General features: G+C 43.1%; 1 protein-coding gene across 1 annotated transcript in view; it reads left to right on the plus strand.

Moving 5' to 3' along the window:
• Positions 1-25864, plus strand: part of pcxb (pyruvate carboxylase b) — a 332441-nt gene that overhangs the window by 294019 nt on the left and 12558 nt on the right. The window contains exons 22-24 of the mRNA XM_080905198.1: positions 10132-10311; positions 17677-17851; positions 19524-19597. Coding sequence (XP_080761324.1) covers positions 10132-10311; positions 17677-17851; positions 19524-19597 — 429 coding nt within the window. The remainder of the gene's footprint in view (positions 1-10131; positions 10312-17676; positions 17852-19523; positions 19598-25864) is intronic.

Raw genomic sequence — 25864 nt, forward strand, 5'->3', positions numbered from 1 at the left:
GAAATGAGTAGAATGCACAAGGTCGGGCACATTTGCAGCGTTAATGATGTTTTACTTTGTAATATTATGTCTGACTTGGGTCACGTGAATTTCCTGCTGAAAGCACAATTAGAAATGAGTTTTCCATATTCTTTCATCAGCCTGGCTCTCACTGACTCAGTCTGCCAAGCCGCCCCTCTTTCCTGGCTTGGCTGAGCAAAACAATCCCAGATTAAGTTAGGTGCGTTCACTGTTCTGTGCAGTCTGAATTCACTTTCAGTGCAGCAGTATATTTGGCTTTCCTCAGCTCCCTTTTCCTCCGAGTAATTTTGTTGTGTGCCTAACTTTTTATAGCTTTGTCATTTCCCTTGCTAGACTTGCTTATCTTTTCCCGGCTAGTCTACATTAGGCTCATTTATCCTCTCATTAACCAGGTGGATTTAACGTAACTTCAGCCATCACTAATTGTAGTCACGGACAGGGAGCTCTGCTGGAACGCTGTCATTCTGTGCCTAGGCTGACCTCCTGCCTGCTTCTTGTTTATCTTTCATTAATTACTATGTTTTTCACATTTCTTTTTCTCTCCCTGTAATTATTTTGTTCTTTCTTTTGCATTTTCTTTCATTATCGAGCCACCCTCTCACGTTCCTTCTGTTCTCCATTCCACATGCTGCTTTCTGCATTTATTCTCAGCCATCTCTTTATTTTGCTTTTTCTTATCTTAGACATGCTCCCATGGATTCCCCATTATTTTATCACCACCTTCTCTCTTTCTTTAGGTCTCTCAATTTTCCCTCTCTGGTCCCTTCTCCCTAATTTTCTCTCCCCCTTTATGTTTTCCTCATCAATCCCCTACCCCTCTGCCCATGCCTCTCTATCAATTCAATTAAGACTCTGTGGGCTTCACTGCACAAGCCAATGTTGGCTTAATGTGCCTACGGGCCCTGCTATGCTCTCCGTTGTATCCTGTTAGCTCGACAATGGCTGTGTCTCTCACACTGCTGGTTTGTCGATAAGGGAGAAGGAGTGCGCTTGTCAGATATAGACATGGAGTACACACACCACATACTGCACTGGCAGTAAGCAGTGCACCTAAAGTATATGCCCACACGCACCACGGCGAAGCCCATATCTTTGAAGTTTAGTGCCGTCAGTGAAGGATAAATGGGGATACTTTCCTCATTTTAATCAAGAACACAGCTCTAATTATTTCAGATTAAAAAACAAAGTTAAATGTCTAATCGTCTTCAAAGCATTTACATAAAAGTGATTTGCATTAAAGGGATTGTTTACTTCACAGAGTCTATTAATTCATGTTTTCTTGCAGTGGGTGTCATGTTCTGAATTAAGAAATCAAGATATTTGTACTGGATGTCTCAACTTACAAAACTGCATCATTACTTAAGCTCATGGGCCTCTCACTCAGTACCAGACAACATCAAACTCGACACGGGAATCTGGGAGATTTTCATAAAATGCTTATAAGCCTGACAGTTTCATAGCTTAATATTAATTCCAGATGTGCAGCTGAATATAATCATTACGTTGCTTGCTGAGTATCCTGTACCAGTTCTGTAAATCTGCCTTAATCCACAGACTTGATTTACAATTATAAACAGGTATAAAACTACCTCATTAGTTTTCCTTCGCATTAGTGACCATGAAGTTCAGAAAGATCAGATTGAATCTGTTAATGATCGTGGACCAGCCGTTCGTTTGCATGCAGAGCATTTGAACTATGACTATTTAATGACCCAAGCTACAATGACTCTACTAAATATGACACCTGCAGTAGGATTAGGATTGTGCTCTGTTTTCATGTATGTATCACATACAGTTTAATTAGGTTTAAAAGCATGCATGTGGTAAAATGTAGTGCTGGGAATGCTAAGCTGAAAAGAACCATTGATGATATGACCTTGAAACTGGTGAGCAGCTATAGAATAGAGACACAAGATTTGTTTCCCTTTTCCACAACACATCATGTACGCTGCGTGTTTTGGTTGATGTCAGTCTCCTTTGCCCTCCTGTCAGCCTACTGGTCACATAGTGCATAGTATATGTACAGTATCACTACTGAGCCGACAAACCTTGTCTGGAAGATAAGAAGGGCTCTTGTCTCGTTCTAAATCTACTCGTTACTGGTTGGAAGACTCGAGTGAGAAACCCTCACACACGAACAGATGGCTCCAGTGTTTGTGTCAGTGATATGAACTGAAAATGCACATAAAGCAACGAGCATTTCTAAAGTTAATTTTTATCTACGCAAATGTCAGCGCAACATGCATTGCAGCAAAAGCTGCTGGGTTAATTGGCAATGACTTGCATATTGCTTGAGCATAAGTTGTCAAACTCACCAGGGCCTCCCTTCCTCGATTTCCCTGCTTTTAACTTGTTTTGCTATCAACTTCCAGTCTCCTCCTCTCTCTCAGCTATATCTGTCTCAGAGCTTGTCGGTATAAAGAGGACAGCTTGTATATGCATTTGTGAGTGTGCTCTGTCTTCTTCCCTTACCCTGTCACTTTCCTCTTGCAATTACAAGCACGTATCCACTCACCTCCCCATCTCAAAACACACTCGGTCTCATACTTCGAGGTGGACCACCTCCTTGTATTGCCCGTGGGGCTGCAGATGTCTACTGCTCTTCTCTGTTTGCTTCTGTCTCTCCTCCCCTCGGTTAATCTGTCCATCCCTTTATTTCTCCCTCTTAGTCTTCCTGCCTCACTCTTCATCACCCCGTCTGCAGTCTCTCCCCACTCTCACTCTCCAGTTTCATTTGGTCTCATCTCCTCCTCCATCACCGCCTCCCACCTTCCCTCATTTCGATTACTTCCTTCATGTATCTCTAATCTTTCTATCGTTCCTCCCCTCCCCCTCTTCTCTAAGCCTCTCGTTATCGCTCCTCTCTCGTCTCCTCCCCTCGTGACAGGTACCATTCTTCACTCTGCTCCTAGCTTGGCTGGCTGGGCAGGGCGTGTATGTGTTTTCGTTACATTTGCCTTCTCCCTGAAACAGTCGCGCACACACTGATCTGGATGATATAATCCTACGCTCTTTAGGGCAGTTCAGGTTTGGATAGTTGCATTTCGAGCAAAGTACACAGATGCACACACAAAATCCACCGGCATGCCGCACACTCAAACGTGCCATTGTGCCACATTTCTGCTGCCAGGGGTGCGAAGTCACGCAGGACCACTTAGTGAGGACTGCACATTAGTTGAAGAGAAAGATGGACAGAGGGTGGAAGAGCAGTGTGAGAGAAAAGGAAGACGGAGGTGGTGGGAACAGAAAGAGCCGCTGGAGGTGGGTGAGGGTGGAACAGGGCTCGTGTCTCAGATGTGATAATGAGAGCTTTAATTTGGATTAATCGGCATTAATTCCTGATAAAAAGCATTTATGGGAGAGAGGCAGAAATGACAGGAGCTAATTTAATCTCCCTATTCAGTCTCCAAAGTAGCTTTGGGTAACAGAATGTAAAATATGTCCAGTGTAAATTATTTAGCACTGTATCTATACAACACTAACGGTAAACGTGTGCGTAGATGTTTATTTTTATGTTCAGCCTTGCCAAAGTGTGACTCGATGAATGGCAATGTCAGTAAGTGGGTCAGTTTCTCTGCCATCTCAGCTACTGAAAGGATCAACATGAACATTTACAGAGAAACTTCTGCTCCCCAGGACAAAGACTGTTAGTTTTTTCCTTTTTCTGTTTTAGTGACGCTCTGAAATTGAACGCAGGACCTTAAATTGATCAGATTTCTCTCTGCGCGTCTCAACATCTCAGAGCAGATTGTTACAAATTTTATATCCAATCTGGTCCCAGTATGTCTTTCCCAGAGGGAATCCAGCGACTCTCCTCAAGGTTTCTGGCTGAATAAGATGTAGATGTAACACGGTGCACTGTCAACCTTTTAGCGGGGCTTAACACCCGGTTTCTTGGTCTTGTCAGGGGGAAAAGATAACAGCAGGCGTTTTCTACTGCAGTGCATTTTGTTCAGAGGCTCAAGAAGCTGATTACTTATGTCAGTCCAGTCAAAAGCTAAACTCCCCTCTAAAGTAGTGGCATAAAGACACCATCTTATCAGTAAGACGGAGAGCGATCAGCAGCCAAGAGTCTGAGCTCGGCTTCGCGCAGGAACAGAGGAAATCAGATTTTTCTAACCCGACCACAATGTGATTTTCCTCACTCCTCATCTAAAAATATAGGAAAGCTCACACATCATATATAGCTCATACACCGCTGAAAATATGATTTCTCTTTTTCCCCGTGTGTGAGGCATCCGGAGAGAGTTGGAGGTGGGTGATTCATCAACAGAGATTGATAATGAGAGTAACACTCGTGATGTTACTGTGGATCAAGCAAAAAGAAATATTTGGCAGACGGACTAGAGAGAAGAGGGATGGGAACGGGACCAAGTTGATTCATGAAGAGTAAAAATCCAACATGTTGGCTTTTAGTGTAAAGACAAAGGTCAAGATAGTGAGTGAGGGATGAAGTAAGAAGGCTGTTCTGTGAAGATGGGTAATAAAGATGGAAAGATGTAACACCTGTGCAGTGAAAGGAGGAGAAACATGAACTCCAGACGCAGAGAAAACTAAGCAACATTGAGCTTTGCTGTGTTTTGATCGATTTTAAGTAACTCAGCAGTATGCTTTTGTTTGACATCTCCACAGCTTATATTAACAACCGGCTCAAATCTCTCAAGGTTTTTTGCAGTCGTTCATTGTGTAAAAGCAGGGTGTCATTATAGCCTCTACTCACAAACCCCGTCAACCTGAACTACAGGTGTTGTAGCCGACAATGCTGAAGGGAGATGCATTTCTTCTATCTTGTTTCTTGTCTCGCTGCGTAATCACTTGCACTTGTCCTTTGAACATAGTCCAAATGGTTTTGGACTTTAGCAGGCATCCTGGGGCTGTTCTTGACACTTTGCTTCTGATTGCACAGAAACAAGTTTAAAAAGAACTGATCTGATCGTGTTGATGTTTGTTAAAATACAGTTGCACAGTGGGAGGAACCGTTTGAGACACTTTCATTATTTTTGTCACTTAAGTATTGTTTTTTTTAACCAAAGATGTTATAATGCTGTATCAGGATTTGCTCTGTTGATCTGACAGTGTAGCTTAAATCGTTTATACTGTTGCTTCCACTGATGGCATTTTCTATTTTTACAGCAGCTTGACATGAAAAAAGTCAGTATTGCTATGTCTAAACACAAAAAGCGCTTACACACATTCTCGTTTTGCAATCTTAGTGAGGACATCTAGTTCACATAATGCTGCTTACCTTACCCCTAACCATCAAAAATGAATGCCTAACCATAACTTAATTGTAACCCTGGCATTAAAACCACATCCATAGTAAAAAAGAAATTTAACCTCAGTCAAGTTGAATTACAAACACCACTAAGTGCGGCACATTTTCTTACTCTTAAATCCCCCAAATTATTATCTAAAATATACAGAACACTTTCTAAATTAGATGAATCAATATCCCTTCCTACTGCAAAGTGGGAAGCAGATTTATCAGTCAACCTAGACCAAAACTTCTGGTCTCAGATTTGCTTAAAAACTTTTAAATTAATTAAAAATCCCAGTCTGCAATTAATACAATACAAAATACTTCATAGAGTGCACTATACAGGTCATCGGATGTTCAAGATGGGCTTTACATCTTCCAACAACTGCTCACACTGTCAAGGCAATACACCAGACAATTACATCCACGCTCTTTGGTTCTGTCCACCAGTGCAAAAGTTTTGGCGCGAGATATGTGAAGACTTATCAAAGTGTCTGAAATGTAACATTCCAACTTCCCCCTTAGTGTGTCTACTGGGCAGCTTAGATAATGTCACTTCAGAAAAGAATATCGCCCATATGGTTTTCACTGCCCTATGCATAGCCAAGAAAACAGTCCTCATGAACTGGAAAAATAAAAATAATCTTAATTCTAACCAATATAGAAATTATCTATTAGATTACATTAGTCTTGACACAGCCTCTGCCACCACATTAGATCAATTGCTCTGGGCCCCTTTTATCAGCTCCATCACCTAGTGGGGGTGGGGGGTCATAGTTTGGTCCCGCCTTCACTGTTGTGATTGGTGAGGGGGTAGGGACAGGCTTAGGGCGTCGGGGGGTTCCCCGGAGGCATCTTCCTTGGGGGGCTCAACCCGGGGTAGCGGTCACGTCCGGTTGGGGGCTCTGTTGGCTCTCAGGTGACTGTTTCCTCGCGGCTGCGTGCAGCGGGGCTAGGGGAGGGTCTGTGCTGACGGACGTGGGTTACTGACCTGGCAACCTGGCTGCCCCTGGGTGGGTCCGGGATGGGCGTGAGGTTCTGGGGGCGCTCCGTCTCTGGGCTGGGGCCCGGGCCGGGCCTCGGGGGCTCGGGTCCTGGTTGGTGTGTTGCCGGGGTTGTGGGCGGGTGGGTGCATGGGGGCCCGGCCCTGGAGCAGGGTGCCGCCGGTGCGTCGAGCCGCCTGGGGGGCTCTTCAACTGGTGGGGGGATGGTCACATCTTGCAGGAGCTTTCTTCTCTTCAGGAACTCTCTGCAGGAGGGGGAGATACAGGAGAGGTGGAGGAAGATCTCAGCCTGGGCGTTTACCGTCTTATGTAGTCTGGAAGATGTGTGGATGGTGGGGTGGGTGCAGTTTTCTCTGTGGTGGGGTTGGGTGGACTGTCCAGGGCTCTGTGGAGCCGGAGGGCGCTACTGCACTGGGCCCCGGTCTGATGGGCCTGGGCCCCCCTTCCCTGGCGGGTCGCGAAGGATGGGAGTGCCTACTGGGGTCAGCGGGGGAGCTGGCCCCAGGGAGGGGTTACCTGCCCCTCCCTTCCTTCCCTCCCCATCTCCAGCTGCCTCCCTCTTCCCGCTCCTCCACAACCACCCACACATGCAGGGCCTTGGAGTGGGGGTATGTCACCAGGGTGCAGAGGAGGCTACCCCCCCCCCCCCCCCCCCCCCCCCGTCCCCTTCTGGCTGCCTCTGCCTCAATTTTATCCCACAGCTTAGACATTCACATTATTCACACTCTCATTACACATACATATAGGATCTTGGGGGTGGGCACAATCACGGAGTCCAAATTACCATCAGGGTGTATACCTCACCCCTGACGTCGTTGCCCACCTCTCAATTTTAAATACACTTAGTCATTGAGGGCTAGCAGGAGGGACTATGCGCTTACCTGCTGCTCCTTGGCAGGTAGCTCCATGCCCTCCTGGGTTTTAATTGCACCTTAGAACACATATGCATCAACACTACAATGAGCGGGTGGAGGGAGGTTTGGAGTCTTCTCCCACCCCCATTCTCTGCGGCCTGCTGGAGCGGGAGGGCTAGTAGGAGGAGTTGGCCGTCCGACTGCGGTCTGGGGTGTGGGGCCTCCCTGCTGCTGCGGAGTCGGGGTGGTCTGCCTCTCCCCACCGCAGGGAAAAGGGTAACACCACCTGGGTCTGGGTGCAATTCCCCCCTCCAGGGGCAAGGGTACCTAGACCCGGTTTGTAGAGTACGCTTGGGGAGTGTGATTGTGTGTCTGTCTCCACGTTGGTTGAGTGTGGAGTGAGTGCATATGAGAGCATGAGGGTGGGAATGGATGTTTGTGTCTGTGTGTGCCTGTATGTCTGTGTCTATATGTCAGGTTGGGTATCAGACGCCACCTCTCTGGGGACACCTCAGGCCCTCCAAGGTTTGGAGGCCTATCTCCACCCACCACCACTTCCCCTGCCGGTGGCGGACTCCCTCAGGTGTCGGTGTGTTGGTGGTTCTTTGTGTCTGGGGGTGGGCGTCCGGGTACACACCGGCTCACTCCTTGGCGGCCGCTTGTCGGGGCCTGGGGCCTGGGGCTCGCTCGGGCCCCTTTGGAGGTGGGGTGCCCCCGGCCTCTCGGCCTGGGGCTCGGTCACTCAGGCACAGCTGGGGGCCGGCGGAGCTCACGGGCGCGTCACTGCAACTCCCCCTGACTTCTGCTCCGCGGCTGCTGGGCGAGCCCTCATCTGGGACTCTCCTCAGCTCTTACTGGAACAGTGGCGCGGCTGCCCCTCTGTTGGTCTTCCATGGTCTCTTGTGTTCTGGGGGCCTCTGGATGTCTGGAGTTTTGATCTCCTCCATACCCGCTTCACACCCTGGAGGACGGGGCTGTGGCCCCCCCACACTCCCTAGCAGATCGTTACATGGAGAAACCTTTGGAATGCAAGCATGCTGATCCACACAGGTATGCACACATGGGTATTCACAGACGCGGACTAAAGCTTTCTTGGCTGCTGCCTCAAAGCACACTGTGCGCTGTCTATCTTGCGTGCTGCACAATATCGTTTATTATTTAGTAAATATTGATATCTATGACTAGCTAGTTTATTGTGATGGTGCTTTGTTTTCTCTATTATTATGTTGCTCTTTGTTGTTTGCTGTCTCCTCTGTTTGTTTTTTTTTGTTTGTTTTTTTTTTTTCTCCATACAGGTGACCCAGGAGTTCTTTTTTTTTTTCTCTCTCTTCCCCCCCCTTCTCACCGTCTCTTCTCCCCTTTGGTTTTCTTTCTTTCTCTCATTCATTCCCCCTGTCCTATTTATTTAAAAAAAAAAAAAAAAAAAAAAAAATGACAAAGGATGAACTGAAGCTCTGCCATCACGTAATGTCGCATACTGCTGTTTCTGATGTCATTTAGAAAAACAAAAAAAAAACAAACCACATTTTGAACCTGAAAATGCCTTCAAACTCGTGAGGACTGGTGTGCATGTCCTCTCTTGGTCCCCACAAGTATAGTAGAATGCCAGTTTCTGGTCCTCACAAAGATGCCTAAACAGGAACACACACACACGGGGCTGTAGTTGTTGAAAGACTGAAGTGATCCCACGAGCTCAGATAGCCTAACAAGCACCCAAATCCCAGGAGGTTGTAGTAATCCCAGAGGGATGTGTGTGCTTTATTTCTTCCTCACAATAATTTGGTGTCGCTTCTTTGAGAAATAGGTGTCAAGGTCTTTGTTTGGGGATTCCTCAGGGAATGTCAGCTTAATCTATATTTGTTCATCCATTTTCTCTCCTTGCTCTCTCTCCTTTTGAGTGCTCTAATTGCCTTGGAAATAGACTTTGTGTAAAACGTGGACCCGCTTCCTGCATGCGCTGCTCCTTCAGCTGTCAGTTCTTACATTTACAGACGATGCATCGGGGTTGAAAACAACCCCAAAAACCAAAATGTGAAAATTGTTTTTAAATTTAGAAGAGGTTAAATCTGGAAGGTGAAACTAACAGCATCTTTTCTGTTTTATTCCCCCTTGGCTCTCTCTTTCTAACAGATAATAAAATGTTAAGGACTGAGTACAAACCGTAGTGTTTGTTTATGAGATTGGAAGTTGGTGGGTCATATTAATTGACCCCTTTCTCACTTTAATGGTCCAAGCACCAGATGGAAGTCAACAGGAAAGCCTTAAATTTGCGTCTCCAATCATTACAATAAGAGTAATGTGTGCAACTGATATTTGCACCAGTGTCCTGTTCAGTCTGAAGTGACTCTACCTATCACCATTATGCTAATAGGGATCGCTATTACCATAATGATATGCCATTATAAATAATGAAAGAGTGAATACGTGTGATTTTAATGAATGTTTTCTGCACCCTTTTTTCTTCCCTCCTCGTTTTCAGGTTCATTCTGTTTTCACGGAGCAGACCAAATCAGATGATTAAAGAGGCTGTGTCGATGTAAACATCTTTTCATTTCCCTTCCTCCGGGTCTCTCTGTGCTTAATCTTTGTAGACAGCATCTTCATTAAAACAAACACTCTGTGACCACTTCTCTTTTGCTGAAATCACCGCGGATGTGCAGAAATACCTGTGCTCTGCAAACGGGAGGACTTGGCGTGGAAGAATGCTGTAGCCTGACAGACAAACTGCAGCAACTTCTACTCTAACATTACCCAACTAAAAACATGCTCGATTTTCTCTTAATACTTTATTTTTTCCTCTATAAATATGTGGATATATATATATATTTTTTTTCTGTCAGCTTAAAGGCCACAGTGAATAACAGCGGCTCTCCTTGTCCTAAGCAAACTGTGATAAGTATCCAACTGAAGGGTACATCAGGCTAATAGTAACTTTCTTTATCCAGAAATGGGTTTAACACTCCCAAAGTGCTCAGACTTTTTTCCTCTTTGCTAGGTGACTCCTTCCTCAAAGATCGTGGGTGACCTGGCCCAGTTCATGGTGCAGAACAACCTGACCAGAGCAGAGGTGGAGGAGAGAGCGGACGAGTTGTCCTTCCCCCTCTCTGTCGTCGAGTTCCTTCAGGGATACGTTGGGATACCACACGGAGGATTCCCTGAGCCGTTCAGATCTAAGGTACTCATATTGGAGTCTTTGTATATAATTCCAATAAGGATTTGTACAAAAGCATTCATTTATTTATTTAAAAACCATTTAACTTCCAATCTGCTGGAATAAATGGACACGGCTATTTAGATCACAAAATACTCGCTCAACATTTGTCCTTCACGTCCTTCACTTGTGCCTTTTTGTAACAAACACGGGCCAGAGAGCTTCATTAAAGGTGTTACACACATGCAAACACTCAAGTTGTGTTTCATGCTTTATCTCATCTGGCACAAGCTGAAAACAGTTTCTTTGCCTCTGCTCTTCTTTTCTCGTCTCCTCACGAGTGCATACAGCGAGGGCGACCGCTATGCGCATCAGGGGGCCACCAGCATGACGTCTCCTTGGGAGTTACAAGAACACACAGAGGATTTAAAAAATGTCACAATTTCCCCAATGTTTCTAACATAGTGGCTAGTTGACATTTCTGAAAAGTTTTTTTTTCAGTATTTCCTTTTCCATCTAATATATTGAGCAGTGTAAGTGTGTAGATGTACAGTTAAAGGGAATTTTTAATACTTTAATGTATTCCCCCACTGGTCAAGTCATTTTTAAAGCCTCAGTTCATAGCTTAGTTTTATCTTAAACGATCTGTTGGTTTGTTTTTGTCGTCATTTGGCTCCCGTCCTTCCCTTTCTTTGTTTGTTTGAAACATCGCTTGTCCTCCTGCCACTTTTCTTCTTCCTCAACCATAATCAGATGTTTTTTATTTAGTTGTGATGGTATATTGGTGTGTCTTATGTTTTTAAATACTTTGTCTGGTGAGTCATTACCATTTTAAAAAGCGCAGATAGCTGCTGTGTTCATTCCGGTCATCAGGTTTGGTTTGTGGTTTTCTGTTAAGTCAGCATTCACGCTGCAAGATGCTAAAGTGTCACTGTTTTCTTTTTTCATTTAACTTGTTATTTAAGTGGATATTTGCATTCCAAATAATGCAAAAAAGTCACCAGGCTTTTTAAAAAAACAACTATCAGAGCTGCAGGTTGCATCGTAGTGTGTACTCCGAGTAAATACTTCATACGAAATCCTCTCATCTCAGCCAGAACATCTGACTAAATCTCTCGATATTCAGACACCGACAGCCCGTCAGCACCGAGGGGCAGTTGAGCGCACAGCATAACTTCAGTCGTTCATTCAGTTAAATGATGACTACCACAGTTTACTTTTGCTTTGATTTCATTGTGTTTTAATTTGTGTGCTATTGTGTTTGCCTATGTCGACACGGAAGCCGCACAGCTGAGACCTAAATCTGATATTCACTCTCACACACCATGTATCAGCATGACTGATTTACATAACCTCGGCTCAGACGTGAAAAGACACGAGAGGAATTTTGTTTAATGCAAAGAAAGTAAAACATTTATCACATTATCTTTAGAAAGCACAGCTAGCTTGTGACTACTTTGCCTTCAGTCATTGACCTTTAGTTGCTGCTGTGTCGCTCATCTTTATTAATGCATATAAGCACACACATGTATAACCCCAGCTGTACGCTGTAGCTTAAGGTTATATTCGTACACTATCAGCAAAGAAGCAGCAGTGTTTCCTTAATGGTGCTTTGGTGGTGTTAATTAGCTGGTGAACAGGCGTTCCATAATTATATCACATTCATTCATTTCTCAAAGGCTGTCGCAAAGTTACTTTCATTCCTTTGAATCATAAAGTGGTAACTGAGTTGTTTCCTCGTCTGGTGCGGGTGGAAAAAACACAATGGACAAGGGAAAAAGATGGGGGACAAGGTGGGAATGTGGATTGTGAGACTGAGGAAAGAGAAGTGTATTAGACCATCAGAAATGAAACGAGCTAATGAAATTAGTGTCATTAAAAATGCAGCATATCCCTCAGAGGAGCATACTTGAAAAGAAAGGAAAGGGGAAAACTGAGTGCGTGTGATGTTTAGGATTTCCCACAGAAATGTGGAGAGTCACCAAATAACCTTGGAGGAAGTTTCCTTTATTTGTTAATGGAAACAGACATACACACGGAGTCACTGTCTGTGTCTCACACTTAAACAATCAAGCATTTAGGTGTAAGGCCATCCTCAGAGGAGACTGTGCTAATGAGCAGGGACTCCAGTGAACCTGCTATCTTTGAAGTGCCTTTCTCGCACACGCACAAATGAGTAAGCTATCTTTGAACGGTTAGCTCTGTGACTAATAGAATTGCACTGGGCCCTTTCTCTAGAGATTTCTGCAGGGTGCACACACACGCTTGATGATGTTATGAAGATGCAAAGCAGCACACAAATTAGTAAACATAACAAATGTATACAGTTGTGGTAGAAAGTACGCCCTTTTTCAGTTCCAAGGTTTTACTTTTATCAGGATGCAATAAAAATCATCTGGTCCTCAGCAGGTCTTAAGTTAGGTCATTATAACCTCAGATAAACTGTAAAACATAACTGATTTCACTGTTATTAACAAAATAAGCTGATAAACAAATACAATCAATGAACTGATCATCAGCAAGTGTGTGTGCACCTCTGCGTGTATTATCACAATGCCAAGGAGGAAAGACTAAAAGCAACGACTTGGAGAAGCAACCGTTGCTGTCCATCAATTTGAGAAGGGTTGAAAGTTTACAAACAATTTGATGTCCATCATTCTACAGTGAGAAAGATTATTCACGAGTGGAAAATATTCAAGACAGCTGCCAATCTTCCCAGGAGTGAACATCCCAGCAAATTCTCCCCCGAGGTCAGATTGTGCAACGCTCTGACCAGAAACTGCAAAAAAATACAAATATAACATCTCTGACTTTACTGGCGTCAGTTGGCGTGTTAAGAGTGAACAAGTATCACTTGTGTGGGAGGGTGGCTAGCCGGGAAGCCTCTTATCTAAAAAGAACATGGGTCTACAAAGTTGCATCTCAACTAAAGCCACAATACTTCTGGAACAACGTCCTTTGGAGAGACAAGACCAAAGTGGAGGAAACGAAACAGCAGAGCAGCACAAACACCTCATAGCAACTATCAAGCAAGGTGGAGGAGGGGTCACCTCACCATGACCCCCTCTGTATATTGCAATATTGTGTGACGATCTTCTGACAACTAAAGCTTGTCTAAAACTGGACCAGGACAGTGAAATCTGTAACAGAATGGCCCAATCAAAGAACAGATCTCAAACTGATTGAAACCTTAACAGATGCACACAAACAACAATGACCTGAAGCAGCATTTGTAAGAAGAATGGGCCAGAATTCCTCCACAGCATGTGAGAAACTGATGAATTGCTTTGTGTACGACTTTAAGTTGTTGAAGGTGCTTCTATGACCTACTGAGTCATGGGATGTGCTTAGTTTTTCACACTATAACATAGACCACAAAGGTCAGCACCAAAGACACGAGTGAAAACGCAAAGTCTTCCAGTAGCTTCCTCCTTTTGCATGTTTCAGGAGACAAAACAAGGGTTCCTACTCTTTACAGCAGCCTTTAGATGAATTGACACTTCTCAACATGATCTCCTCAGCGCACATTATTATTAGCCCCAGATCAATTGTCTCTTTCAGACACCAGCAACTGTGTGGGCAGATAAAATGTCATATCATTGGTCTTAAAGCAGTGTCTGTATATTGCTTCTGAACAGTTTTCTATCTCTTACTCAATCATGTGGATTGAGAGAGTTTTTGTTCTTCTGGTGGCCGTGGAACTGTTACTTTTATCATGGAACGGGACCGCGGCACATCTCCTACACGCACGGACTGTTTACTCCAGAGATCAGCTGATCGCCCTGATGCCGGCCGGCTCGCTGGCCAGGCCCGCAGAAGTGCCCGCAGAAGTACCAGCTGAAATTTGGAGGAAAACACATCGGGGATGCAGAGGTCAAGGACAGAAGAGAAGAAAAAAGGTGACGGTGAGACAGCGGAGGCTCGAAGCGAGGAGGAGGTTTAAACCGTGTCTGCCGTCTATCGTGATGGAAAATGTGCGATCGTTGGCAAGTAAAATCGACGAGCTCTCAGCACTGGTACGGAGTCAGAGGGAATACCGAGAGTGTAGCCTGATGTGTTTCACCAAATCATGGCTGCACCAGGTCATTCCCGATGAGAATGCTTCCGTGGAAGGCTTCCACACTGTTCGGGCGGACAGGGACAGCATCGCTAGCGGTAAGCGTAAAGGAGGTGGGCTTGCTGTTTTAGTTAACAACCGGTGGTGTAACCCTGCCAACATAACAATCAAAGAAAGGATTTGTTGCCCGGACACTGAACTGTGTGCTGTTGGACTCAGGCCGTATTATTTACCCAGGGAATTCTCTCACGTCATCTTGGTGGCTGTTTATGTTCCCCCCTCTGCTAACCCCACAGCTGCATGTGACACTATCCACTCTGCCATAGCTCGGCTACAGACTCAGCACCCGAGTGCCTTTATTGTGATCTCGGGTGACTTCAACCATGTATCACTGGACAATACACTAACAACATTCAAACAATATGTGGACTGTCCCACCAGGGGAGAGAAAACTTTAGACTTACTGTATGCTAACGTCAAGGATGCATACAGCTCCTCCTCCCTCCCCCCACTTGGTAGGTCAGATCATAACCTGATTCACCTCACCCCCCGCTATGTGCCAATTGTGAGGAGGGAACCTGTGACCACCAGGACTGTTAGGAGGTGGTCAGAGGAGGCAATAGCGGAACTACAGGGCTGTTTCGAGGTGACCGACTGGGAAACACTCTGTGAGCCTCACGCCGAGGACATCAATGGGCTTACTGAGTGTATCACAGACTACATAACTTTCTGCACCGACTCCATTGTTCCAGCTCAGACTGTTCATTGTTACCCAAATAACAAGCCGTGGGTGACTAAGGACATCAAAGCCCTCCTCAACAACAAGAAGAGGGCTTTCAGAGGGGGCAACAAAGAGGAGGTGAGGAAGGTCCAGGTGTTACTAAAGGACAAGATCAGAGAGGCTAAGGACAATTACAGGAGGAAGCTGGAGTGGAAACTCCAGCAGAACAGCATGAGAGAGGTGTGGAGGGGCATGAAGACCATCACTGGATTCAGGCCAACCAACAGCAGGGGAGCTGAGGGAGGTGAGAATAGAGCTAACGAGTTGAATCTGTTTTTCAATAGATTCGACACCACAGTGTCTGCTCCCACCCCCACAACCTCACCTGCAGTCAGCCTGGAATCCAGAGCCACACCACTGTGCCAGCCTCTCTCTTCACATGGCGCTGTTGCCTCCTGTGAGATTCCTGACACCCCTCCCCCACCCATCACCTTCACTCAATACCAGGTTGAGATGCAAATGAGGAGACTTCACTCAAGCAAGTCTGCTGGACCAGACGGAGTGAGTCCCCTCGTCCTCAAGACCTGTGCCCCCCAGCTGTGTGGAGTCTTTCATAAACTGTCTATGCTGAGTCTGAGTCTGCAGAGGGTCCCGGTGATGTGGAAGACATCATGCCTCGTCCCTGTACCAAAGACGCCTCGTCCCAGTGGCCCCCAGGATTACAGGCCCGTGGCACTGACCTCCCACATCATGAAGACCCTGGAAAGGCTCATCCTGGACCAGCTGCGACCCATAGTAAGACCACATCTGGATCCCCTTCAGTTCGCTTATCAGCCTCGTCTCGGAACAGAGGACGCCATCATCTACCTGCTCAATCGTGTCTACACCCATCTGGACCAGCCGGCGAGCACTGTGAGGGTCATGTTTTTTGACTTTTCCAGTGCTTTCAACACCATCAGGCCGACCCTCCTGGGTGATAAGTTAGCAGCGATGCAGGTGGATGCTTCTCTGGTGTCCTGGATTGTTGATTACCTGACAGGAAGACCACAATATGTACGTCTCCCACAGTGTGTGTCTGACAAGGTGATTAGCAACACAGGGGCACCACAGGGGACTGTCCTCTCCCCCTTCCTCTTCACCCTCTACACCACAGATTTCAGCCACTGCACAGAGACATGCCATCTTCAGAAGTTTTCTGATGACTCTGCGGTGGTTGGATGCATCAGCAGGGATGATGAGACAGAGTACCGGGCTGTGGTCGACTCCTTTGTCACGTGGTGTGAGCAGAATCATCTGCAGCTCAACGTGGCAAAGACCAAGGAACTGATCGTGGACTTCAGGAAGACCAGGAAACACTTGACCCCTGTTTCAATCCAGGGGGTCAGTGTTGACATTGTGGAGGACTATAAATACCTTGGAGTACACATTGACAATAAACTGGACTGGGCTAAAAACACCACAGCACTTTACAGGAAGGGCCAGAGTCGTCTCTATTTTTTGAGGCGACTGAGGTCCTTCAACATCTGCCAGAAAATGCTGAGGATTTTCTATGAGTCTGTTGTGGCCAGTGCGATCCTCTATGCTGTTGCATGCTGGGGGAGCAGGCTGAGGGTCGCAGATGCCAACAGACTTAATAAACTGATCCGTAAGGCCAGCAATGTTGTGGGGATGGAGCTGGACTCCCTCAAGGTGGTGTCGGAGAGGCGGATGCTGTCCAAGATAAAGACAATGTTGGATAACACCTCCCACCCACTCCATGACATGTTGGTCAGTCACAGGAGCTCGTTCAGTGAGAGACTGAGATTACCGAAAAGCACCACTGAACGACACAGGAAATCATTCCTGCCTGTGGCCATCTCCCTGTACAACGCATCCACTTAACACACTGTTTGCTGCTACAGCTACACATGTTTCTTTTCCAAATATTTATTTATAAGTGACTTATGTATGTATGTATGTATATATATGTATATATTGTACTATTCTTAGTTAGCGTATTGTCTGTCTTGTCTTAATGTTGGTTTAAAATGGAGCACTGTAACAAAAAATAATTTCCCCCAGGGATCAATAAAGTATTCTGATTCTGATTCTGATTCTGATTTCTTTGAATTGTCATTTATTTTTGTCACGTGTAACGCTGCAGTCATGTTTGATGGGCTGATAGTAGCTTACTGGCTGAAATGAGGGAGATGGAGAGAACTAAAGTAGAAACCACCGCAGAGCTTGACATGACAGTGCTGCTGTTTTTATGTAAATGTAAAAAAAAATAACTTAAGTTTCCATTCTGTTTCTACTGCTTCTCTCCTCCTTTGTGCCTCAAAGCATTCAGTGCATCTGTCTTCCTCTTCCTCTCACTCTGTGTCAATTTAGTGTTTTTGACAGGTTCAAGTTTTTATGTAAAGCTGTGAAGTACAATGTGAAGGTTTTACCATCACTTTAGATATTTCACATGCTTCCACCTCCCATGGGGACGTTATGAAGAAAATCCAGAAAGACTGTATGACTTTATAAAGTTTTAGTAAATAGTTTGTTCGGGACCCTCTTTTGCTTATTTTTTCCCCTCTCATTTCATCTTCATTTCCTCCTTTTCCGTTTCAACATCCTATTTCAGGTGCTGAAGTCTCTTCCCCGCATTGACGGTCGACCTGGTGCCTCTCTGCCACCTATGGACTTCAAGTCCCTGGAAGAGGGCCTGCGAGCCACACATGGGGATGACATCACCCCTGAGGATGTGATGTCAGCAGCCATGTACCCCAAGGTGTTCCAGGAGTTTAAGGAGTTTACTGGTGAGTGGACCGACTGGAAATAAACTGTAGGGTTTATGAGACTTCTTTTTTTTCTGTTTCAATTTTTGTAATTTAACTGCTGTGTGAAATGTGTGTTTAATCACACTGCATTCGTGTGATTAAACAAGTCTTAGTTTGTGGTATGTTGTTCTCATTTGTGTTACTACTGGGGCTTGAAATTGGTACCAGCCAAACTTGGGTCAGGAACGCAGAGTATAAAGTTGACCCATTTGGTGCAAATATTTTTGTGTTTGGAGAGAGAAATCATCGTAATTCCAACTTGGTCTAAAGGCACAAGCTTGGAGCAAGAAATGACTAATGTAGCAAATTCAACAATAAAGGTTACATATGAATCAGATTTGACTGGAAGCAGTTTGAAGCTGCTGCCTGGATTGACCTGAGTTTAATTATTCTTTGTGGAGTTAGGACGTTGTTAGTTGTTAGTCTGGCGTTGGCTCTATGTGAAGGTTTTTAATTAATGTGCAGTTGTTCCTTCAATAGCGGGCTAGGCTCTATACAACCCTTAATCTAATGTGAACACTCATTCTTTTATGAGTGTTTCATATTTACAATATTTACCAAAACAAGCCATTTTTTAAAGCTGGATATTCTGCAGTTTCTCCCGTGTGGTGTGATGAAAATGAGCTATTATGCATCAGCATATGGGAAGTTTGGTGGGAGTTTAATAAAAGGCACATATCCGGGGCCTGTTCTCCATATCTAAGTTTATATTTTAGTCTAATCAAGCTGATAGGAGTTTGGCTTGATCCCAGATCATCCAGTGGATGTAAAGTCAATCCTACACGGCAGCGAGTTTAATTACGCAAACAAGATTAAATGATTAAACTGAAGCTGTGGGATTCTTCCTGGACAGCATTTCAGGGAATCAGAAAGGAAAATCCTTTTTCCTTTCTGATTCTTTAACTTGAGAGATTAATTTAAGTTGGAGGGACCTGGTTGTGGCTAATTTGCCAACATCTGGGGGAAAATGTGGGATTTCCTCCCTCTGCCCATCAACAGTTGTGGATGAGTTGCAGTAATTACAGCGAGGGACCTGTGATGTGACGGAACATCTGAGGAACTTAAAATCAAGTCACTGCTGCTGCACCATGTCAGGGGCTCAGAGGTGGAGATCCTGCCTTCATCGTGCTCTAAACAAATCAGGATAGAAGATCTTTGTTCTGTTGACCTGTAGTTCTTGAAAGTACAAAGGTGTTTGCATTTTTACTTTGTGACTGACTTTTATGACGCGTAAGCATAAAGGCATGATGTAATGCAGTTATTTCTATTTCTTTTTCACATTTTAGATCAGACGTTTTTTTGATTTTATTTTTTTTTTAAACTCCTCTTTTCTTATTTCTGTTGAAGTTTTCACTGTCAGTGTGAATTATCTCAGTAAGTTCCTGATAGAATCATAGATTTGCTGGTCGTGGTTTCCAGTGTCGATATGTTTCCCATTTGAATGACCACAAGAGTACACCATCAGTTCGGATGATTGAATTCGGCCTGGATAATCTAATTCTCTTGTGGCTCTGAAGAACCATACAAGCGTTATCAAGATTACTGATCCTGGATCAGAGAGCTGATCTCTGAACTTTTTTAACTGATGTGCAGAGAACTGGCGCCGACACTGTTTCTAACAAAAACGGCACTTCCTGTTTTCTTTTTTCAGCCAACTTTGGCCCAGTGGATTGTCTCAGCACCAGGCTGTTCTTGGATGGACCCAAGATTGCGGAAGAGTTTGAGGTAAGTAACCACTTACACCATTCTCACTGTTTTTACATCACTAATCTAATTGTTTTTCCTGCCACGGCTTTGTTAGCTTGTTACGCTCACAATATCATCTTTAACATGCATGAATCACCACACGGACACGTAAACGAGGTTAAAAACTTCCCCCTATTAAAGCAGGATTTTAACTGAGTAAATGTTCTTGGATTCAGTTAGCTGATGAGAAATGACTTGAGTTAAGTAGAGTTCATTAAATGAGTTGTTTTCAGCCTAATTCTTGTGCATTCAAAGCCAACCTTCATAGGATATTAAAGGATATTAAATAAATAAATGCTAACAATGCACAAAAACCCCTGCTGTCTGTGGACACCTCTTTTATCATTTGCTTTTTTTTGGAGGGAAGTGGGGTGAAGAAAAGTGCACGTTATTGTTAAGCAACTGTCACTAATTGTATCATAATACATTTAATCTTAATTCCTCTAATGGCCCAATTTTATCTTTAATTAACTCTGATGTTTTAACAGTTTAATAAAGAAAAGACGTTATCTGCGGGAAATGATCTTTCCGTCAGTGCGGATGACTGAGGTTTGATTCGGTTTGGTGCAGTCACAGTGAAGTGCTGATAACAGTGGGAGGACGGAGATATTAACAATTTACCAGGGGAACAACAAACAGGATTTCTGATCCCTGTGGCCAGCAGATTGGCCTTCCTGCACTGAAATAGCAGATTAATTTAGTTGTATGATGTTTGAGACGAGGCTTGTGAAAACTACTGGGACCAACATGTCGTGCCAAAAATTTTAACTGGTGCTGACTTATAAAGATTATAGTGTTCGCTTAATCTGCAGCAGAGAGGCAGCTGAACAGTGCAGTCAGAAGAAGCATGAATCATTTTGCATGTAAGTACAGGTAATAACTGGCTGTCACCTAGTTTCTGCCACTTTCATAATGTTACACGAGTAGAAGCAGCAGGATGGAGAAGAGTTTAAACTTTAATAAATATGCAGTCAGCAGAAATAATGTCAGGTATTTGCCGTGCTTATTAAACAGTTCTCTATGAAAAGGAGACGGCACGTTTAAGGACACTCGTTTGTTTTTTATAATTTTTTTCCCATTACTCATTAACACTTTGAGTAAAACTTAGCCTAAAATGATTGTTAAAGTTCAGATTGAAGAGCAGATTGGAGTGTGATGTAGCTGCTGACAGAAACTTTTGCTACAAATGTCACAGTCGCGTCTGATCACAGAGAAACGTTTTCAGATGGATTTGGTCTGTTAACGTAATAAAACTGTATTAATAACCTTTTGTTTTCCTTCAAAATCTATCCTGTAATTTTACATGAGGTTAGACATGATTTTGGTCTGTTTAATGCCAGATCATGTAGGAAGATGAGCGACTCGGTATTGAGGGAATACAAATGGTACTCTATTAGATTTCTCTGTCCCTAAAGAGTAAACTCACTCGGATACAAACAAAACTATTATTAGTTGTAGTTTAGTAATGGACTAGAATAGTAAGAGACTTCAGTTTGGGTGAAGAGGTGTGGTTGTACCTCTGACCAGATGGCATCAGTACAAAACAAGTGAGCAGGAGGTGAGGCAGGGCAGAGATGTCTGTGACATTTTTTTCTTTTTTAACTTCACAAGGTCTGAAGTGACCTTGTGAAGTATTTTTGTTGCTGCTTTTTTATGACTTCTATAAAAGGATGATTAAGATTTGCAGCCCTTCCTGTGTTTTTGTTCTTTAACTTAACTAAACCTACACGCGTGACAATTACATGTTAACCTTGTGAAGTGTAAAATGAAGCTGATTATAACAACATCATGAAACTGAACTGATTCCTGTCACCTTGATAAATTGAGGAAACCTGAAAACCTGCTGCCTTTGGTGTTACTGTACACTGTAACTAAAATGTTACAGTAACACTAACTAAAATGTTACAGTAACACTAACTAAAATGTTACAGTGTAACTAAAATGTTACAGTAACACTAACTAAAATGTTACAGTGTAACTAAAATGTTACAGTAATACTAACATTTTAGTTAGTGTTAAATGTAAAATGTTACACTGTAACACTGTAACTAAAATGTTACAGTCTACAGTAACTCCACCCTAATCTCAGCCATTAGTTCGACTACTATTCTGAGGCCTTGAGTTTGGTATTTATAGCTGTCACCTTGTTGGTTTTTTGGATTCATGTAGAAACCAGGGACCATTCATGGAATTATGGTGGTGACTTATCTCTCACAAGAAAGCTACATTATGGCTTATTGAGTTCTTTGTCTGCTTTGCTAGCGGCCATAATTCCCCAAAAGAACACTAGAATTAAAGATTGTATTAAAGAATTAAAACAAACAAGAATATACTGATTAGGAAATGTTTACTGAGGTCTGAAATAATAAAAATACAAGTGTGCCGTATGCATTTTCTCATAATGGACTGGTACTAAGGATCGCTCACCTAATCACACACCTTCATACAAGCTCTTTTTTTCTGCGCTACCCTCCTGCTATATTATATAAAAATAGCACATACTCATCAGTTCGACCCGCTCTACCACCTGAGCCACGGCTACATCATAAACTTCTATACAATTAAATTTGCCGTTGCAGCTGGAGGAGTTGCCATCTGCTGTCTGTGCAAGCATTTGGCGTACAGGATCTATACTAAAAGATTTTTTTTGATCCCCTAAATGTGCCTCAATTTGAATATTTCAAATTAAATATAACTATGAAATCTTAAACTACATGGACAAAATATAGCCAGCTAACTAAATTAGCAGTCAGTTCGTCGGTACTTGCAGTCGCCCTGCAAAATGAGTCACTGAAAACCTTTAAATCCATAAACACATTATTTTAACTCATTTTACATATTTTTTTCTCTCTAAATATGAAAAAACCTCCAGTTCTCTTGTAGAGATTGTGTGTGTTCAGCCTCCTGTTGCTGTTTTGGTTGAATGTAGTTGGAGGCTTTTCAGAAGTATTCATGCTCATAAATATGGGTGTGTTGTAGAGAAACCCCACAGATTTATTTTCCATGGTGTCTTAAAATCTACTTTTTAAGTCTTGTGCATTGAGAGTGTGTGATATTCTGCTGCAAGCTCAGTGAGTAATCGGCCTACTCTCCCCTCAGCCTTCATACATCGTCCTTATTTTGTTTTCATATGTTAAACTAATTGTCTATATAGTACATATTTCTTTCATAAGGGGTTCTTTTCTGTACTCTACGTCAAACTCTCTAATCTTTTGACGAGTATTAAAATTCCAGTATATTCCTAACAGCCTTCATACATTATAAATCATCTGATCCTCCTGCATCTTTTTCTTCCTTTCAGAAATTGCTCTTCATTCCCTCAGTATGACTGCCGCACACGGATCCGACTGACAGTGATTCAGAGCAGTGAAAGGCAACCATGTTTAATTACGGCTTCATTTCAGTGCAGCAAAATGTTTCCAGGCTGGTGTTAATTGATTTTTATATTACCGGAGACATAGGAAGCACTACTACCCTCCTGCTGTATTATTAGGAAAAATCCACTGTGCTCATTTAGTATTGACCCTAAAGACTCGCAGCTCCACCTCATCCACCCAAATCATTTGATGCCTCGAGTTAGAATTCTGTAAGGGGACCCATACCCAGACCCCTAACCACAGATCAGAATAAAACCTTCAAACATTTGATTAAGCCTAAGCAGTTTTAGCATGTAATTATTTGCTTTGAATTTGCAGTTTGGGATACATTGTTCAGCTCCTTTCACACTCGGCAACATACTAAATAGTCAGTGTGAATAGCAAGAAAAAAAATCTGCAATTTTAGAGGAAGAAAAGCAAAAAGTATCAATAATCAGTCTTGCCTATTGCTGTATCGACTTTCCTTCCATTTAAAATGATTTCCTAACTGTCCTTCCTTTAAACTGAAGACTTCATATACACAGCCCGTCTTACCTTTCAATGATTCTGTTTGCATTTTCCCTGCCTAAGTGTCTGTCATTCACACTTACCGAGTACACTGATGTTTCTTTCCAACCTCAGCTGTCACCTCGTCTTGCTGCTGTTTATCTAATCTCCTCTCCGTCAGAGCTATTGTCGTTTTTTTTTTTTTGTTTTTTTTTCTTTCACTCAGTTTTGTGCTCAACATCAGTCTTTGCCACAGAAACGAGCCTGCCCCTGTTGTCATGACGATGGGCACTTTCATCAGATCGGATCCGATTAGCGGTGCCAAGCAAACCGTGGAATGAAAACATGTCAAAGAGTGACCCGTCGTAAGGAGAGTGAGTCACCTCACGGAGGCTAAAAGACTAGAACGACTGATTTCAGTTGTCTCATTGCTGTTTCACTGAATTTAAGCGTGAATTGTTACTATTGTAACTGGAGTTCTCTGGAGTTGGCATGGTTTTATATTGCGCGTATCGACGGTGAGACATTGTGCTATCGGCTATATTCGCTTTTTTCTTCCTATATTCTTCAGGACATACCGTCTGATACATAATGCATTAGTTTCCTTAGGTGCCGCGTGCCTTTATGTTTGAAAGCCAGAGTTATCACCAGTGAAATATTAATAACCTGGCAGTCGAGCACCTATCAAAGCACCACTGACAACGTTAACAGACAGGCAGCCGTCACTGGGGGGAGTTTTGAGTTGCATGAGTTCCGGGCGAATTGACTTTTTGGCCATGTGAGATGCTGCATTTGATGAGACTCTGACAGCTTGAGTGTGAAGTTGGAGATGGACTGCGTGGTGGCCAAATGAGTGACGGCAACAAAAAAAAGTCCAGTGCGCAGAAGAGTAGGTAGCATCGTGTCAGTTTGTGACAGTGTTGGGGGAAAACTCTGTAAAAAACCCAGGAGAAATAAAGACACAATGAGACAAAGTTACTTTCTTTATCAAACGTGTACACGGGTGAGCTGCTAAGGACAACTCACACCATGCACAGTGGCTTGGTAATTTTTATAGGAAAGACAGTGAGAACAGGATAAGAAAATACAAAACAAATAAAATAAACAACTCCATATGTGGCGCTAGTCTCGTCAGCAGAGAGCTGGGAGAAGGCTGTGAGAGATAAAACAATCTAAAACAATATGTCCCAAAACAGTATGTCTTTGCTGAGAAAGTCTAAAAAGATAATTCTAAACTAATCTAACCATAGACAAAAGGGCATGCTTGCACATTTAAAAGAAGGTAAAGAAACATAGAAACATTTTTCCTGTAACATTCCCTCCTGTTTTAACTTGTTTTAAATGTATACAACAATTGTCTGTGAAGGTTATTTATTAAGTATCTTAAACAATTTTTTAATTTTTCAAAATGTCAGCATAGCAGAAATGGCAGTCATTTGGTCTAAAGAATAAAACAAAAGAAAATAATACAAAGAAAAACATAGTAAATGAAATAACAAGTGGAATAAACAAGAAAAAATAATAAAACTAAAACTACAAAAAATAAAGGATATATTTTAAAACGAAAACTTACAAAAAATAAAAGGGTGAAAAGTAAAGTGAAAACTGTATATTTAAAAATGATGAAAACCTAATATGTAAAATGAAAACTTCAAAAACAAGGATGAAACCTTATACTTAAAACGATGCAAACCTTAAATTGAAAACTTTATGTGTAAAATAATGAAAACTTCATATTTAAAATGAAAAACTTTGTTTAAAACTGAAGACTTCAAAAAATTAAAAGCATGAAAACTTGCATAACCTACTAATGTTTTAATCAGTGCATGATCACTTGACAAGTCATTTTTAATCACCACGTCATTTATTAGCAGCTAGTACAAGTTCTCCTCTAACAGAATTGCAACGGGATGTTGTTCTTCTTCAGGCACGGCAACATAAGCAGTCATTGTAGTTGTTATCATCTGTGAAATCATTACTCTTAGGCATGGCAACACACACAACACTAATATGAGCAGTGCTATCATGATGATACCTAGAAGGAAAAATGGCTTTGCTACAGCAGCCAGCCATGAACCGCTGAACAGCCAGTCCAGCCAGCTTTGTGCTGTAGCTGCTCCAGGTGTGTGTTCAGTGACATATTTTTGCAGAGCGGTCAAATTCTGCAAAGCTTCATAAATGTCTCCTCCAGTTTCGTATCCATCAGGGATAAAAGTGCAACATGTTTCCCCGATCAGCTTGCAAACTCCTCCTTGTGATGCTGTTAGCAGGTCTAGTGTCAGTCTGTTCTGCAGCACCATCGTTCTGATGGCCTGCTGTTCTCCTGCTAAGGCGGTTCCCAGGGTCTTAGTTAAGTTGATGTGTCGTAGCAGAGCATATCGGT

This window comes from Rhamphochromis sp. 'chilingali', assembly GCF_963969265.1.
Source record: "Rhamphochromis sp. 'chilingali' genome assembly, chromosome: 1".
Lineage (NCBI taxonomy): Eukaryota > Metazoa > Chordata > Actinopteri > Cichliformes > Cichlidae > Rhamphochromis > Rhamphochromis sp. 'chilingali'.